This window comes from Calliphora vicina, chromosome 1 (assembly GCF_958450345.1).
Source record: "Calliphora vicina chromosome 1, idCalVici1.1, whole genome shotgun sequence".
Classification (NCBI taxonomy): domain Eukaryota; kingdom Metazoa; phylum Arthropoda; class Insecta; order Diptera; family Calliphoridae; genus Calliphora; species Calliphora vicina.
Window position 1 is genome coordinate 158,636,516 of NC_088780.1, and position 19,077 is coordinate 158,655,592.

General features: G+C 30.7%; 2 protein-coding genes across 2 annotated transcripts in view; both read left to right on the forward strand.

Moving 5' to 3' along the window:
* Positions 1-19,077, forward strand: part of Map205 (Microtubule-associated protein 205) — a 395,519-nt gene that overhangs the window by 9,518 nt on the left and 366,924 nt on the right. The gene's annotated exons all lie outside the window — the stretch shown is intronic.
* On the forward strand, positions 12,639-19,073 carry LOC135953746 (cilia- and flagella-associated protein 58). Its single transcript, XM_065503733.1, has 10 exons — positions 12,639-12,746; positions 12,821-13,040; positions 16,002-16,140; positions 16,200-16,353; positions 16,427-16,741; positions 16,803-16,936; positions 16,989-17,305; positions 17,371-18,193; positions 18,256-18,394; positions 18,770-19,073. Exons 1-10 carry the CDS (start codon positions 12,639-12,641, stop codon positions 19,040-19,042), a joined length of 2,622 nt encoding a protein of 873 aa, XP_065359805.1. The 3' UTR covers positions 19,043-19,073.

The following is a 19,077-nucleotide window of genomic DNA, read 5'->3' on the forward strand; positions in this document are numbered from 1 at the left end:
GACTCACACAGGTTAAGGATCGATGTATGATTAGAAATATGAGTAATCATAATTTGAAGACCTTTTTCGAATAAATTGATTTTTGATTTGGAAAATATAAGGGATTCCAGACTAAAGCCCATTTCTTGTTTGATCAGAAATTTGTGTGATAATTTAAGATTTTTTGAGTTTTTCATATTAGAAATATTTTTTAGAGAGAACTATGAGTTTTCACAGATTTAAGCGCTTTTCTCGAATATGATTGATTAGGGAAATGCATTGATCTTACACATCGAAAAGTCAAAATAACCTAGAAGTACTGATGGATTCACATTTTACAGGCTGCCAGGAACTGGAATCTCAGTCTAGATAAGGATGATGCATATGATATCTCAAATATCCTAATCAAACCACAATTAAAAGTTTCCTTGTCTATATATGATGGTATTATTCCAGGATATCATTAGTACGTATCGCTCATTGGTCCTGGTTGCGTCTGTCATCAAAATGGACAGCATTCAAGGTTGTATTCACCATTTCTACCATAAACTTTGAAATGAATTAGATCATCTCTCAGAACAAGTACTCAACATGTCTACACGAAGAGTAGTCTTACATTCATTAGTTAGACATAAATAAAGATATCGAAACCATAAGGAATATATACTGTTTTCCCTAAAGACATCCTCTATATATTTCTGGTGCTCTTCAACAACGTCAAACTAGAATCAGTTATTGACACCATGTACTCATTTCACTTGTAGGAAAACTCTTAAACTAAAGGGTGTCTCAGTAAAAGTGCACTATATAAATTTAGTGTAATTTTTGTTAGTTAGGTGGATCGTAAATTGAGGGCTTTACGAAAGAACAACGCGTTATAACTGTGAAAACTTATTATAAAAATTTGGAAAGTTATTATGTCAACCATTCGAAGAGTGATCAACAAATTTTAAGAAACTGGGTCAGATATGGACAGTAAGATTCCTGTGCATTAACGTAACGGTCGGTCTCTTAAAAACATTGCTGTTGTAAACGAGAGTGTCGCCGTAAACCCAAAAACATCAATTCGGCATGGTTCTCAACAACTTAAAATTTCACGAAGCACTACGCAGCAGATTTTGGCCCGGCCGCGTAAATGGGCCTTACTTTCGTGGCCTAAATTGCAGTGACTGTGAACGGCATTCGTTACAGGAACATGATAACGGAGTTTTTGTGGCCTCAACTGGACGACATGGATCTGGTCGACATGTGATTTCAGCAAAACGGGATCCAACACGTCATCGGTAAGATACAGCCATATCTCTGTGAAAATTTCATGGAAATTTTCATGAAAAAAGTAATGGCTTCCATACTTAATGGGAGCATGTGCATTCTTACTGAGACACCCTTTACAAGCGTATTTAATCTACTCTAGGAACTTTAAATATTTGCAAAGTCACTGTTTGGAGTTTCTCCACTGCTATGCAATTTTAACATCAACACTGGACTTCAAAATAATATATTGCTGTAAATTAGAAACTGGACTAACCGGGGGAACGTATGCTAGCTATTCTATTCTACTGCACAGTGGGGCAGAATCAAAAATTTTGGAAATAAATCTGGCATTTCTAAACGGCAGGTCCGATTGGGATAAAATTTGACGTAATCGTAGACAAGGAGTATTCGAGTTCAAGTTATTAAAATGAGCCCTAGAAATGCTCCAGGGCCGGCACTATGTGGGCTTAAAGTAGGGTACCTTCGACATGTAAAATTTTTAAACACGTGCTATTTTTTTGTTCCCATCCATTCAAGTTATTAAAATGGGTCCTACAAATGCTCTAAAATAGCCTAGCGCTCTCTAAAAATATAAAAATCTTTGAAATCGGATGGGAAACAAAATGGCACGTGTTTAAAAATTTTAATAACTTGAACTCGAATACTCCTTGTCTACACCCACGTCAAATTTTATACCGATCGGACAAGCCGTTTAGAAATGCCAGATTTATTTCCAAAAAATTTTTATTGTGCCCCACTGTGTACTGGTGGTTAGAGTTGGAGGAGAATATTTTAGCAAAACAAATCGCACAATTGCCATAAAGGTAGAGAAACTATGGTTAAACCATTTTGGATCCTCGATGAATGCCAAACATACTGGAGAGATCAGACTGTGACAATGCACCTCACGTTTCAGACAATGTAATCCAAATATTTTGACTAACGAATCAGGATCACATGAAAGCGTCGAATGTGGTATCTACTCGGACCAGTTGAATTTTAGACTGTCAATTGTGGTTATAATAACAGCGGGCAACAAATTCAGTAGCAAGGAATATTGGACAAGAATATCAACATGTTATACATTCGTCAGTTACTTTTATATGGGTTTCAGAACTTGGAGACTTTGAGGGAAACTGCAGAATTGGTGCACTTGTGAATGCCAGCATCACCCTATATTTGATTGAATTTAGTTGTGATATTGTCTTACGAGGTATAAACAACAAATTTCACTTAAACTTTATCTCATTGGCAATGAAAGATGGGAGAAATAGAGACCAGATATACATACAGTATTGGCCATAACTAAAGCACCCCCTCAATGGATTTTTTCAAATCATAATTTTTTTGATAAAAACGGCTTTTTTGGGATGAATTTTGTATATATTTTATTAACTAATATTGTTAATGTTCATTTAATATTCATTTAGTAAAAGATAATTTTATTAAAAATTAATTTAAAATGATAAATAATATAAAAACTCAAAACGCAACGGACAAAACAAAAGCACCCTCTTATAAGATGTTTAAAAATTTGACTCGGTACTGCATATTAGCAATGTGAATTATCGAGAATCGCAATGAATGGACTTAAAAATTCCAAAAGATAAAAATATAGGAAGACGTATTGTGAAAAAAAAACAATGACAAGGAACAAGTACTCCAGTGAATTTAAAATTAAAGTTATTGAAGACTGGAAGACGGGGTTATCACTACATGAATTTAGTAAAAAATATTCAATTAACAGATCAGTTATTTCCAGGCTCGTTTCAAAATTTTTTAAGACTGGTCGAAAATCTCCGGTGCATTCTGGAGGTAGTTCGCGAAAAAAAACACGATATTATGATTCCTTGATCAAAAGAGCAATACAAAAAGATCCTACAGCATCAGCTATTCAAGTAGGAACAAGTTTAAGATTATGCGTTAGAGAAAGAACAATCCGTAGAAGAGTAGTAGAAGCCCGATTATTCAGCTGACGACCAGCAAAAAAACATTTCTATCAGCTAAGAACAAGAAAGCTAGACTGAAATTTGCCAAAGCCCACATCGAAGGGAGTGTCCAAAAATTAAAGACAGTACTGTTCCCTGCCGAATCCAAATACAACTTAAAAAGTTCCGCTGGAATAAGGCGTGTACGCAGACCAAAAGGAGGAAGACTGAATCCTAAGTATTGCAAAGGAACAATTAAACATGGAGGAGGCAATGTAATGGTCTGGGGTTGCTTTTCTGGTCAAGGATTTGGGCCAAATCATAAAATTTATGGGATTATGGATCGGTTCATGTACCGTGATGTATTGAAAGCTGTAATGTTGCCTTATGCCAGTGAAGAGATGCCAATTATAGGGATCTTCCAACAGGATAACGATCCTAAGCACCCCTCCAAAGTTTGTAAGACTTGGCTACACAGCAATAAGATTCAAGTTCTTCATTGCCCTGGTCAATCTCCCGATCTCAATCCTATTGAGAACTTGTGGCACATTGTTAATATGAAAATAAATCGTGAAAATTGTTGAAATAAGGATCGGAAATTTTCACGATTTATTTCATGCCGTTAAAATAGTCTGGGAAGGAATATCGAAAAACGCCATAAAAACATATTATCTTCTATGCCAAGAGATGTTCTTGTGCCATCCAAAACAAAGGATTTGCAACAAAAAATTAACTAAAATTTTTTTTTATAGTATATCCTTGATTTTCTACCTTAAAATATTTTTTGATTTTAAGTTACCTCTTATAGAAAGGTTAACTTTGAAAGTATTTGTTTATCAATACTAAACATATTAACAAATTAAAATAATACATAATAGATATTTAAAACTTTTATTTTATACAAAAAAATACCATATGAAAAAAAATCATTGAGGGGGTGCTTTAGTTATGGCCAATACTGTATATGGCCTAATATTGATATGCAGAGGATGCGAATTCTGATAAATCTGTTTATGGAACCTTATAGTGATCATTACATGTCATTGGTCACGGAGCACATGCTCAAAGGCTCCGACTATCATACAACAACACATGTAGAAGTTGCAAGTACGAAGAAGGGTAGGAGACTGCTAACAATCTTCTCCACAGAAAAAATTGACAATTGAATATACAATTTTCGTTGTTGGTTGAATTTCAAATACAAAAATTATTGAATAGATAATTTTCGTAATTGAAACACAAAAAATAACAAAAATGTGTTTTCAATTACGAAAATTATCTATTCAATAATTTTTGTATTTGAAATTCAACCAACAACGAAAATTGTATATTCAATTGTCAAAATAATCAAATTCAAAACTCAAAATTCAATAGAAAATATCAAGAAATTTTGTTTTTGAGCAAATGAATACTTGATTTAATTACGAAATAATTGAAACCAGTTCAATATGTGACAAACATTTGAATTGAAACGGTTTAAGAAATAGTTTTTTCTGTGTCTGTAATTGTCCGACATTTGGGGACCAAAGACGAAGAATGTTTGCTCAATAAATACTTATTGACAAGACTTATATCTCTAATACTGACCCTTTCATTAAAGCAACAGCATGTGTGGCCAAATAATGTATAGAGCTATAAGCATAGGGTATCACAACTAGACTTAAGTTTTGGCCGAAGTGATATACTCTTGGGGCTGCTGGCAATTTAACCTATCCTTACCTTGATTGATCACAGAAGCCATTTTTCTCGTTTGAACGCTTATTTACAAAGTTATAAATTATTTAAGATTGATGTTCTATAAATTTTCGTATAATGTAAGTGTATTTGAATACATTTGTATGTATGTATTCTAAGATGTCGAATAAAAAGGTTTAACTTTAATTGTCAAAACAATAACATGAAATTTCTACTTAAAAACTGAAACTTCTTACGAATTAATAGCAACATAATTAATGTTCAGTTTATTGTTTAGTATCTCTTTTTAAAATCTACATTTAATGAGTTAAAATAATAAAAAAAAACATAATTAAAGTAATTATACATAAACAAAAACAAAATGTTAATTAAAACAAGTCAGAGAGCTATATTCGGTTGTGCCAAATCGTATATACCCTTCACCTTAATAGAAAAAAAACTGTATTTGTAAAGCTGTACACTACTACCTACATGCTACACCCAGATCTTGTTTAAAGAAATCTGACATCTGGGTGGAAGGGACGCTTCTTGTTCTAACTCTTTATTAGAATGGTTCAATTGATTCAATGCAGATACTCTTTGACAGAGCCCAGCTATAATTTTAATCAACTTGTTCAGTGTTGATTATTACTCCCATCACTGCCTTTGGTAAGACGGCGAAGGGAAAAATACTGGACCCAACGTACACACATAAGACAGTCAAGTTTGGGGTGTCAGTATTATGGTGTGGTATTTTTGTTCATGTCAATCCTAGTTTTGAGATTCCAACACGACAATGATCACAAACATACCTCTAACGATGTAACCCAATGGTCGCAATCTATTGGTATTTTGAAGTGGCCAGCCTAATTGCCACATCTCAATCCCTTAGACCCCTTTCATACTAGGCAATTTATTTGCGCAAGTCTCTTGTGTTTATAGATACCAGAGGTAATGTCGGGTTGAGGAGAAGAAAATTTAGCATGCTGTTTTGTTGTTGGGCAAGAGACTTGCGCAACTAAATTGCCTAGTGTGAAAGGGGTCTTAGAAAACTTATGGGAAATTGTTAATCGCAAAATACAGACTCAAAATTATACCTCAAAGAAAGCATTATCTGATGAGGTTATAAGAGCATGGACAATTATTTAAAATGAGACGATAGACTCATGAATTGGTTTAGTGCATCGTCGCTGTGAATCAGTAATAAAATAAAGGAATATCCAACAAATTACAGATTTACTAAAGGGGCCACACAATTTTTGTAAAAACGATATCTGAATTTCCATTGTTTTCTCAATATATTAATAATAAATACTTTTTAGTTTCTTTTCTTTTTTCAGAATTTACCACTTTATACCCTTCACCATGAGTGGCAAGTGCAGGCTCGGATACAGACGGGGTAAAATAAGAATTCCCCCTAAAAAGTTTTCATATTAAAAATTAAAAAAAAAAAATGTAGAAAAAAAAATTCTTTCCGCCCCCCAAATAGTTGACCTTGACCCGCGCCTAGTAATTTCTACATTTTTCATTTGCGAATCCACAAATTATATAGATTCTGGATTGTTATAGATAGCGGAGTCGATGTAGCCATGTCTGTCTTTCCGTCTGTATGTTGAAATCAACTTTCTGTCGGCCCACAAATGGCTGAGCTATAAGGAAAAAACAGGAAAATCTCAATTTTTACCTATTTGCGATCTATATCTGGATTACTAAGTCATTACTGTAGACTATATGGATGTCTAATGAAAGATATTTCAAAGACCTTTTAAACGGCATATATAACGCTATAGTAAGTCGGGCCTACAATAAGTCAAAATCGGGGAATTTTTTTTGGCTGAACAAATTTTTGTATCTTAAAATTTTTTTAACTAATAAATTAAAAAAAAAATTTAAATCTAAAAATATTTGGAAACAAATTTTTTTTTTTATTTTTTAGTTAAGAAATTGTATGGCAAATTTTTTTCACTAAAAAATAAAAAAATGTTGAAATGAAAATTTAAAAAAAAAATTGAGAAAAATATTGCTCTCTTGTTAAATATTTAAACCAGTTAAGCTACGTTTCCGCATACACCGTAATCGGCACCAAAAACGAAATTCCATACAATTGCACCGAAAAAAAATTCGTTTCAGAAATCGGCAACGAAAATTGGGAACGAAACGGCACCGATCAGTAACGAAAAACATGTCATTTGGGGCCGGAACGAAAACAACTTCAAGTAGGTTGTTTTCGGTGCTGTAGGAAGGAAGGAAATTATTTTAATTATTTTTTTATTTCAAATTTAAAGACAATCAAAATGAATAAAAAAAATAAATTTTCTTTATTGGAAGAGGAAAAAACATAGATTTTGTCAAAAAATTTTAAATTCCATTTAATGTGCTACATTCAAAATTAAAAAATAATTTCGTTTCTGTTTTATGTCGCATTGCACCCAACTGAAACGAAAACAATTCAGAAACGAGACGGTGACGAACACCAACGTTTTTTAGTTTCAGTTTTCTTTATCGGCGCTGATTACGGTGTATGCGGAAACCCAGCTTTACGAGAACATTCATGTGTCCTCACTTTATCGATTCCGTTTCATAATTTTTGTAGCACTTCTATTCATGGTCTATTTTATTGTAAACATCCTATATGTTTACAATAAAATAGAGGAAATCACTATTCGTTGCAAATCTTGCATGAGCTGCAAATCGTGGATCATTTCTCAGAATACTTTCGGATTTAATCGTGGTCTATATTTAAGTTTATTTTAGGACAAATCATGGATCATTTCGGCTTTAATTGTGGTTTATATTTAAGTTAATTTAAATCTCATTGATTACATATTTATTCTAAGCAAATTGTGGAACATCGTGGATTATATTTATGTTTCCAAACCCCACTCGTATTAATCCCCTGATTCCGTATCTGATAATTCCATTTGCTAGTCATTACTTTCCACATGAAATTCTTCTTGAATCCAGTTGTTTATGTCAGCATTCGCTCTTTACATATTTTTCTTCTGGGAGCCGTTTTCTCATTACATGTGACAAGAGTGTGATTTGGAAGCATCCTATAATATAAACCGGATTCGTCGGCATTGTAGATTTGGTGAAGAGTCAACAAATGGATCAAAAAGATGAGGTTTCGAAGACAATTTCTCGCCTGTAATTTTTAAAAATCTAATTCCATGTCGACGCTTAAATTACCTCAACTATCCCTCACTGACATTGAAACCTGAATTGGTTTGATAAATTTTGGAATACAAAATCGTTGCTGATATTGGACAATTTTGGCCCTATATTTTATAAACCATTCTTGTGAACTCAGCTCTTTTTTAATGAATTTTCTTGCTTTATAATGCGTTTTTTTGCAATTTGCTTATAATTGCAATTTGTAATTCACGAAAATTGAATTTATGGAATATTTAAATTTTTTTAAAATCTCAATTTTTTTGAAAAAATCGTTGGTTTTAAAATATGTTAAACTTTTTCCAAAAAAAATTTTTTTTTGATTAATTTTTTTTTATTTTTTTTTTTATTTTTTAGTGTAAAAAATTGCCATGCAATTTATTTCACTAAAAAATAATAAAATGTTGAAATAAAAATTTAAAAAAAAATTGAGAAAAATATTGCTCTCTTGTTAAATATTGTGTCCTCACTTTATCGATTCCGTTTCATAATTTTTTGTAGCACTCATATTCATAAAAGCTGTTAACATGGTCATTGATTGTCGAGTTAAAAGGATATTATATGTTTACAATAAAATAGTGGAAATCACTATTCGTTGCAAACCTTGAATGAGTTGCAAATCATGCATAAATTCTAAATTTTGCAATAACACAACAACAAAATATAGCATTTGCAACATATGTAAGGTTTACTGGCTAGTTTGCAACGAAGAGTAATTTCCGCTAATGTTTCATACCATGTAAATATCGACATTAAAATGTAAGCACATAAAAAGTTCCAAAAATAAATAAAATTTGTTACCAACCCATTGACGAATTTAAAATAACCATGTGATAGGTATAAAAAAAAACATAAAAAGTTTTAAGTTTATATATTTTCTTAAGTATAAAAGTAAAAATAATATTAAGTAAATAAAAAACAAAAAAATAAAGAGTTCAATAAACTTACATTGTCTCACAATCAGACCAACTAAAATGGCGTTTAATTTTCTCAATATCCAGTGACGTCTGCTTGGCCGAAGACAGCGAAGATGGTGACAACGTTAAAGAAACTTTCCTGCGGGCCATTATTTATAAAGATTTTTAATTTGCTAAATTAACAATTATTAATTAAACACTTTAAATGCAACAACAACAAGAGCAGCTTTTATATATTTATAACTTCTTTTTTCGCAGATAAACAAATAAAAACACTTTTTTTATTTAGAAATAAACACACTCGCACCACTATCAAACACCGAATCTTCTTCTTGTTAAAGAGATTTTTTTCTTTCTTTAGAAAAAAAAACTTAAAAGAAATAAATCTTTTCTTTATTATTTTGTTGGTTTATTCAATATTTATATAAATTTCTTTAATAATTTTATTTATTTATCTTTCTTTCTACGAATGTAACGAAATTAGACGACGCGAAATGTAACAAATAGAAAATGAAACTGAAAGTGTTGAACAACATGATGATGATCAAAAGCCAGAGACAGAGCCAATAACAACAAAGCCACAGCTAAAGCCAAGGTAAGTCAATGCAGTACATACAACCAACCAACAAACAAACAAACAAAAAGAAAGAAGAAAGAAATACAAAGTGAAATGTTGTATACACAACAAAAACAACAATGTAATGTAAGAAAGAGTCTTGTTGTTTGTTGTTGCTGCTCATTACCACTAAACTTGCATACTACACACATTCATGCATGCCAACATAACTGTCGTTGTGTGTGTGTTTGAGTGTGGGATACATGCAAAGATGAAAGAAGAAAACGAAAACCGGTGCAGAAATACAACAAAACGTACAACAAAAATACCTAAAACAAAAACAATATTGGGGAAATGCAAAAACAAATAAAAAAAAATTCATTAGACAGCAAATGAGCAGAGTTTTAAAAGTATGAGGACTTTGAAAAGAAAACAAGGAACAGTTTAATAAATACGTGCAAGCTCGGTATTCGCGACTACCAATTTACGAAAAACGAGTTCTATTTTCGTGGCTTTTATCTGTTGTTTTTTTTTTAATTTGATTACAATGTCTATATCCAAAAAAGGGATGATTGGTTTTGGTTCAAATTGTCAGTTTATTCGTGTCATTTGTTGTGTAAATACATCTCTTAATATGGGAAAAGTTCAACATATTTTAAAGCCAACGCTTTCTCAAAAAATAAAGATTTTAAAAAAATTTAAAAATGGAGATTCTATAATTTCATTTTACGTGAATTACAAGTTGCAAGTCGTCGGTTTACCGCATTGTAAAGCAAGAAAATTCATTAAAAAAGTTTGTTCGTACAACAGAAAGTGGCCCTGGAAAACGTTGCAATAAAGCTGAGAATGGAAAAAATACTTTATAAGTGGTTTGGAAAAAAAGGTAAAAACTATTTTCCAATATCAGCAACGATTTTATTATCAAAAACCAGTAATTTGTATTCCAAAATTTTTCAAACCAATTCAGGTTTCAATGCCAGTGCAGGATGGTTGAAGAAATTTTTAAATTTACAGGCAAGAAATTCTCTTCGAAACCTCATCTTATTGATCCATTTGTTAAAGAGTATAAAGATTACGTTGATGAGCATGGGTTCACTCTTCACCAAATCTACAATGCCGACGAAACCGGTTCATATTATAGGATGCTCTCACACTGTTCTCACATGTAATGAGAATGATTCTGAGAAATAATCCATGATTTGCCCTAAAATAAACTTAAATATAATCCACGATTAAAGTCCTAAGTATTCTGAGAAATAATCCATGATTTGCCCTAAAATAAACTTAAATATAATCCACGATTAAAGTCCTAAGTATTCTGAGAAATAATCCATGATTTGCCCTAAAATAAACTTAAATATAATCCACGATTAAAGTCCTAAGTATTCTGAGAAATAATCCATGATTTGCCCTAAAATAAACTTAAATATAATCCACGATTAAAGTCCTAAGTATTCTGAGAAATAATCCATGATTTGCCCTAAAATAAACTTAAATATAATCCACGATTAAAGTCCTAAGTATTCTGATAAATAATCCATGATTTGCCCTAAAATAAACTTAAATATAATCCACGATTAAAGTCCTAAGTATTCTGAGAAATAATCCATGATTTGCCCTAAAATAAACTTAAATATAATCCACGATTAAAGTCCTAAGTATTCTGATAAATAATCCATGATTTGCCCTAAAATAAACTTAAATATAATCCACGATTAAAGTCCTAAGTATTCTGAGAAATAATCCATGATTTGCCCTAAAATAAACTTAAATATAATCCACGATTAAAGTCCTAAGTATTCTGATAAATAATCCATGATTTGCCCTAAAATAAACTTAAATATAATCCACGATTAAAGTCCTAAGTATTCTGAGAAATAATCCATGATTTGCCCTAAAATAAACTTAAATATAATCCACGATTAAAGTCCTAAGTATTCTGATAAATAATCCATGATTTGCCCTAAAATAAACTTAAATATAATCCACGATTAAAGTCCTAAGTATTCTGATAAATAATCCATGATTTGCCCTAAAATAAACTTAAATATAATCCACGATTAAAGTCCTAAGTATTCTGATAAATAATCCATGATTTTCCCTAAAATAAACTTAAATATAATCCACGATTAAAGTCCTAAGTATTCTGATAAATAATCCATGATTTTCCCTAAAATAAACTTAAATATAATCCACGATTAAAGTCCTAAGTATTCTGATAAATAATCCATGATTTGCCCTAAAATAAACTTAAATATAATCCACGATTAAAGTCGGAAGTATTTTGACAATGATCCATGATTTGCTGTAAAATAAACTTAAGTATAATCCGCGATTAAAGTCGTAATTATTTTAAGAAATTATCCATGAATTTTCCTAAAATAAACTTAAATATAATCCACTATTAAAGTCGTAAGTAAGACAAATGATAATCCACGATTAAAGTCCTAAGTATTCTAAGAAATGATCCATTATTTGCCCTAAAATAAACTTAAATATAGTCCACGATTAAAGTCGTAAGTAATGATAAATGTTTTGCCCTAAAATAAACTTAAATATAATCCACGATTACACAACCTAGAAAGTCTAACAATTGCCTTTTAAACACCTTTAAATATCTGTCATTTGTACTAACTACTCCAACTAGTGAGAGTGTAAAGTTATCAAACAACAAATCACCCAAGCATGCACCCCAGCCATGGTAACTATGGAAAGTAAACAACGACTTCATTGTAACGCTATTCACGCACTAGTTGCTTTAGCAAATTTCCCGCACTTGCTAGAAATTTCGACCATTACCTATGTACACTATAGTAATGTTACCAAATAACAACTTTGTTGAACGACACATTGCAACACAGTAAAATGTTAATGCATAATAACTTATACATTTACTGAATAGTATTGTAGTTGCAACAAACTTGCTCTTTTGTAGACACACTCTTTGTAATATGAACTCTCTTCGAGCGGTTGCTTAGATAATCTGTGGCATAAATATTAAGTCAATATTTCTGTTGATACTTGTAGCGAAACAAAAAAGAAACATAATTTTTATTAAATCAGGAAATAAGAAACAATTTAACGCCAGTATTATTAAATAACAAATAAGTAATTAATTAAATATTTTATTTAAAACAAGTAATTAAGAGCTTAGACAAAATGGATGAGAGTGTTCATTCTAAAGGATCGGGTTCGGAAGATGAGCCTTTGGTGCCCGATGAATTTGATGAACAATTTTACAAAGATTTATTAAGTAAAATTCCAGAGGTATATGAGTAATTTGTTAATTTGACACATTTTTAAAACTAAATAATCTATACATATAAAATATTTACTTTTAGATTACCAAAGTTGTGCGTCAAAAGGATTCCCAACATAATGCCGACAATATTCAGCGTTTGGTGATTTGCAGTAATCGCTTCAAATGCAATTTTAAATTGGAAAAATCAAAGTGTCAAGATTTAGAGGAGGACTTGTGTAAATTAAGGGGTCAATTGAGCGATGCTCACAAAATGACACAATTGGATCAAGATACTATAGCACAATTGAGAGAAGTTATAGGTAATATATATTGAATTTTATTGTTTAAATTGATTCGAAAATTTTAAAATAGGATTAAGGATTTGGCATTACATTTACAAATTACATTTGTTAAAAGTAAGATCCAAAATTTATTTCAAACTGAAGTTAAGTTAATCCTAATATTATTTTATGGTAAGAAAAAACTTCATTATAATCAAAGATTAAAGGTAGGATTAAATTGAAAAAGGGCTCATGATTTGCCTAAAAATAAACTTAAATTTTACCCATTATTAAAGATGGGAGTATTTTCCTCAAAATTAACTAAAATATAATCCAAGATTATTTTGAAAATTGGTGCAGGATTATGCTTAAAATAAAGTTAAATATAATCCACGTTTAAAGTCAAGATTATTTTGAAAATTGGCCTATAATTAGCATGAACCAAATCGAGAGCATTTTGAAAAAATTATCCATGATTATGCTTAAAGTTAATCCACGTTTAAAGTCAGGAGTATTTGAAAAAATTATTCACAATTATGCTTAAAATAAAATATATTCCATGTGTATATGAACAAATGATGTTCCACGATTTGCCTTAAAATAAACTTAATGTAATCGTAACAGAATACTTAAGACTTTAATGGCGGATTATATTTAAGTTTACTTTAGTGCAAATCATGGATAATTTCTTCGAATACTTCCGACTTTAATCGTGGATTATATTTAAGTTTATTTTAGTGCAAATCATCGATGATTTCTCCGAATACTTACGACTTTAATCGCGGATTATATTTAAGTTTATTTTAGTGCAAATCATGGATCATTTCTTCGAATACTTAAGACTTTAATCGTGGATTATATTTAAGTTTATTTTAGTGCAAATCATGGATTATTTTTTCGAATACTTAAGACTTTAATCGTGGATTATAATTAAGTTTATTTTAGTGCAAATCATGGATCAGTTCTTCGAATACTTACGACTTTAATCGTGGATTATATTTAAGTTTATTTTAGTGCAAATCATGGATTATTTTTTCGAATACTTACGACTTTAATCGTGGATTATATTTAAGTTTATTTTAGTGCAAATCATGGATTATTTCTTCGAATACTTAAGACTTTAATCGTGGATTATATTTAAGTTTATTTTAGTGCAAATCATGAATCATTTCTTCGAATACTTACGACTTTAATCGTGGATTATATTTAAGTTTATTTTAGTGCAATTCATGGATAATTTCTTCGAATACTTATGACTTTAATCTTGGATTATATTTAAGTTTATTTTAGTGCAAATCATGGATAATTTCTCCGAATACTTACGACTTTAATCGTGGATTATATTTAAGTTTATTTTAGTGCAAATCATGGATCATTTCTTCGAATACTTACGACTTTAATCGTGGATTATATTTAAGTTTATTTTAGTGCAAATCATGGATTATTTCTTCGAATACTTAAGACTTTAATCGTGGATTATATTTAAGTTTATTTTAGTTCAAATCATGAATCATTTCTTCGAATACTTACGACTTTAATCGCGGATTATATTTAAGTTTATTTTAGTGCTAATCATTGATCATTTCTTCGAATAATTACGACTTTAATCGTGGATTATATTTAAGTTTATTTTAGTGCAAATCATGGATCATTTCTTCGAATACTTACGACTTTAATCGCGGATTATATTTAAGTTTATTTTAGGACAAATCATGGATCAGTTCTTCGAATACTTACGACTTTAATCGTGGATTATATTTAAGTTTATTTTAGTGCAAATCATGGATCAGTTCTTCGAATACTTACGACTTTAATCGTGGATTATATTTAGTTTTATTTTAGTGCTAATCATGGATCATTTCTTCGAATAATTACGACTTTAATCGTGGATTATATTTAAGTTTATTTTAGTGCTAATCATGGATCATTTCTTCGAATAATTACGACTTTAATCGTGGATTATATTTAAGTTTATTTTAGGACAAATCATGGATCATTTCTTCGAATACTTACTACTTTAATCGTGGATTATATTTAAGTTTATTTTAGGACAAATCATGGATCATTTCTTCGAATACTTACTACTTTAATCGTGGATTATATTTAAGTTTATTTTAGGACAAATCATGGATCATTTCTTCGAATACTTACTACTTTAATCGTGGATTATATTTAAGTTTATTTTAGGACAAATCATGGATCATTTCTTCGAATACTTACTACTTTAATCGTGGATTATATTTAAGTTTATTTTAGGACAAATCATGGATCATTTCTTCGAATACTTACTACTTTAATCGTGGATTATATTTAAGTTTATTTTAGGACAAATCCATGATTATGCTTAAAATAAAATTAAATATAATCCACGTTTAAAGTCTGGAGTATTTGAAAAAATAAACCATGATTATGCTTAATATAAAATTAAATAAATCCTCGTTTAAAGTCGGAAGTATTTTGACAAGATTAACTATGGTTATGCTTAAAATAAAGTTAAATATAATCCTCGTTTAAAGTCTATTTGGAAAAATTAATATGATAAGATTATAAATAAGCTTAAATATAATCCACGATTAAAGTGGAAAGCGTTTTGAAGAAATTATCCATGATTAAGCTTCAGATAAACTTAAATATGATGCACGATGGAGGCAGGGGTATTTTGAGAAATTATCCATAATAAACGATTAAAGTCAAGATTTTAATTTAACTTAATCCACAATATAATTCAAATATAAAGAATGATTTCACTGAAAAAATCAGGAATAAGATTTCCTTGATTGATTGATCACAGTTATATTGAGAGTCAATACGATTGCTCTCACTGAAAATTCGTGAACACTGGATAGATTTTCATAATGATGACTCATTATCCTTGATCTTTAGATAGTATCGCTATTCCAAAGTTCAGTTTAGAAATGATTATTTTAGAAAAGGATACTTGAAAAAAATTAATTCACAACGAAAGAAGTGCAATAAGTTTTTGCCATTTTTTTTTTAAAGAAAGTGCCTGGCGTCAAAAGGATGCTGCTCATATACGTGAACAAACGGCCCAGGATGAATTGGTCAAGCTTAAGGAAACTGTGGAGGAGCAGATGCATACAATTAAATCATTAAGTGATACAAGAGCCAGTTTAAAACAGTAAGTAAAGAATACTATATTCTCCCTAACCAAACATTATAAATATTCCCTTTTAACAGCCGCAGAGATGAAAACAAAGAGAAAGAGAATCTACAAACTGAAATACGGGATCTTAATAAACGTTTGCAAATGCAGCGCAATTATACCACCGAATTGGAGACCATGAATCAGACTCTGGAGGAGAAAAATAAAAATTTAATCAAAGTTTTAGATGTAGGATAATAGAGTTTTATTATACAAACCAAAACTATTCAAGATAAATATGTTATATCTCTCTTTATAATAGGAAACCTCCACTGAAGCTTTTAATAGTAAAAAACGCATAGATGCTCTAACCAAAGACTTGAATCAGTTGAAGTCAGATGAATTGAAATATACAGAACAGATTTCACTTTTGAAACAGCAATATGAGAAATTGACCAAAATGAAAGTAAGACAAAATTTGCAAATTTTGTCACTGAAAACCAATATGGAACACCTGAATACGCAGCATAATGCCACATGCAATAAATTGGCCAAAGTAACGGTGGACTTGGAATATGCTGCACAGGAGAGGGATAAAAATAAAAGAGACTTAACGCAAAAATTAAATATATTGAAGGTAAAATGAATAGCCTAAAACTTACAGGGAAATTTACACAAAATTCTCTTTTTTGAAACAGATAAGAGAAGATGAAATTATAAAATGGAAACAGGAGAATGTGAAATTGGCCAAACTGCAAGATAGTGCTTCAAGAAAATACTGTACTTTGGAAGAAACTCGTAAAGAATACGAACAAGAGAACTTAAGACTTAAGTGAGTTAGTTAGATTATAATAAGCATATACTAAATATTTGTTTCTTTAAAGAACCCAACTAAATACCCAGGACAAAGAATTTGAAGCCATGCGCCGGGTAGTACAACAATTTGAGAGAACTAACAATAATCTTATCAAGGAAAGAGATGCCTTGAAAAGTGATTTTTTGCAAGAACAAAAACTAACTGAAGAGCTAAGACAGGTGATACAAGAAACTCAACATGAAATACGTTCTCTTAAAGATTCCCTGCACTTGGAAGAGAGAAAATATAAGAAACTGAAAGAGGAAATAAATCAAATAAATATGGAAAAGAGCAAAAAGCTAGATGATATACAAAATTTATTGGACAAAATGGATACCTTGCAAAGTAAGCTATTAGAATTAACAATTATAAATCAATATACATAAATACATAACTAATTCAAATTACAGGCAAAATACATTTAAAGGAATCCTATGAATTGGAACTGAAACGCACCATTAGTGATTTAGAATCTCTGTATGCCAAATTAAAGACACAACACGATGTGGTCATCAATGAGAGCAACACCCATCAACGCACTATACAAACATTGAATGAGGACAAAATCAAATTGAAATTTTCCATTGAAAATCTACAAAACGCCATCGAAACTCTTAAGGGCAAAGTCAGCTATAGGGATGGCGAAATCGGTAAACTGCAGCTACAAATCGATAAAATGGAAAAGGAACGACGACTGCTAAAGAATGATCTACGCAATGCCCAACTTAGCCAGCAACAAACAAAAGCGGAATTACATGAGAAACGTAAAGAGAATGATGTATTTTGCAAGGCTCAACAAGATGAAGAGAAAAGATTACAACGTCTCAAGAGAGATCTGGACAATATGATAAATGAGAAAAACTCGGTGTGTTTCACACTCACCAAAAAGGAGGAGCAATATAATCTGCTTAAGGTGGAGTTGGAAGATTTGCAAAGATCCCATGATTTACTGCAAGCCGAGTTTACGCAAAACCAAGAAGATATGAAGCTAATGAGAGTTGAAATAAAAAATCTGGTAACAGAGAGAAATGTTTTGCGCAAAGATCGCGAAAATTCGGCTGATTTAAGACAGGAAATGCTACAAATGCATAGATTGTTAAATCAGGAAAGAATTAAGGCAAGAGCTTTGCAAGAGGAAATGATGACACCCATGAATATACATCGTTGGCGGAATTTAAAAGGAAGGGATCCCGAGAAGAGTGATCTGATACACAGAATACAAATGTTAAGAAAGTGAGTGTAAATAAAGTTTAAAATTTAATAAGTCTTTAATGTTAATTTTCTAAATTTTGCAGACAACTTTTAAATTATAATGTTGCCAGTTTGGAACAGGAAAGAGCTTTAAAGGAATCTCAAAGACTTTACAACACTTTAAAGGAGTTTATTGTTAAGCTACCGAGTATAAAAATCAAGGCAGAATTGAATGAAGTTAAGGTGGGTATTCAAAATATTTTGAATCGTGCTCTTTGTAACAGCATTCTAGTAAAACTACGAAATTGCACTATCAAAAGCTCTAGAATTAGAACATTCTAGTTTTTTCCGTTAGATAATTCAGGAAACTAGTAGAAGATGACACTGTGTATATAAATAGTAACAGCAAGTAGCAGAGAATCAGTATATTGTAAGCATTGTTAGACTTAACATCAAATTTATTACCAGTGTGTTTTTAAAGTGTGTGATTAAAAGATAGTGACTATTTAAATTGTTGTGTAAATTTAAATAAAGAGTTGTTACAAATTTCAAACTACTGTTTACTATCAGTAACAATATTAATATTTTATACTTTTATCTTCTATCTCTTTACTCTAGGCCACTCTTAACCGCAAAAACCGCAAACTAAAAGCCCTTAAAGCCGAAATAACCACCAAATCAATTGAAGAGAAAACAAATGTGGTCGAAATCGAAGATTTAAAAACAAATCTCTGTAAAGTCAAGAATCAGCTTTTGCAAGAGCGCAAAACTAAACAAAGACTTTTGGAGGAGAGACAAGCCATAATGCAAATGCAGGTACAGTGTCTGTCGGCGCCACCACAATTACAGGTGACTTTTAATAATACAATAAAAACATCGAATGGCATTTAAGAAATATATTTAAAAAATTGTAATATTTTTCATAA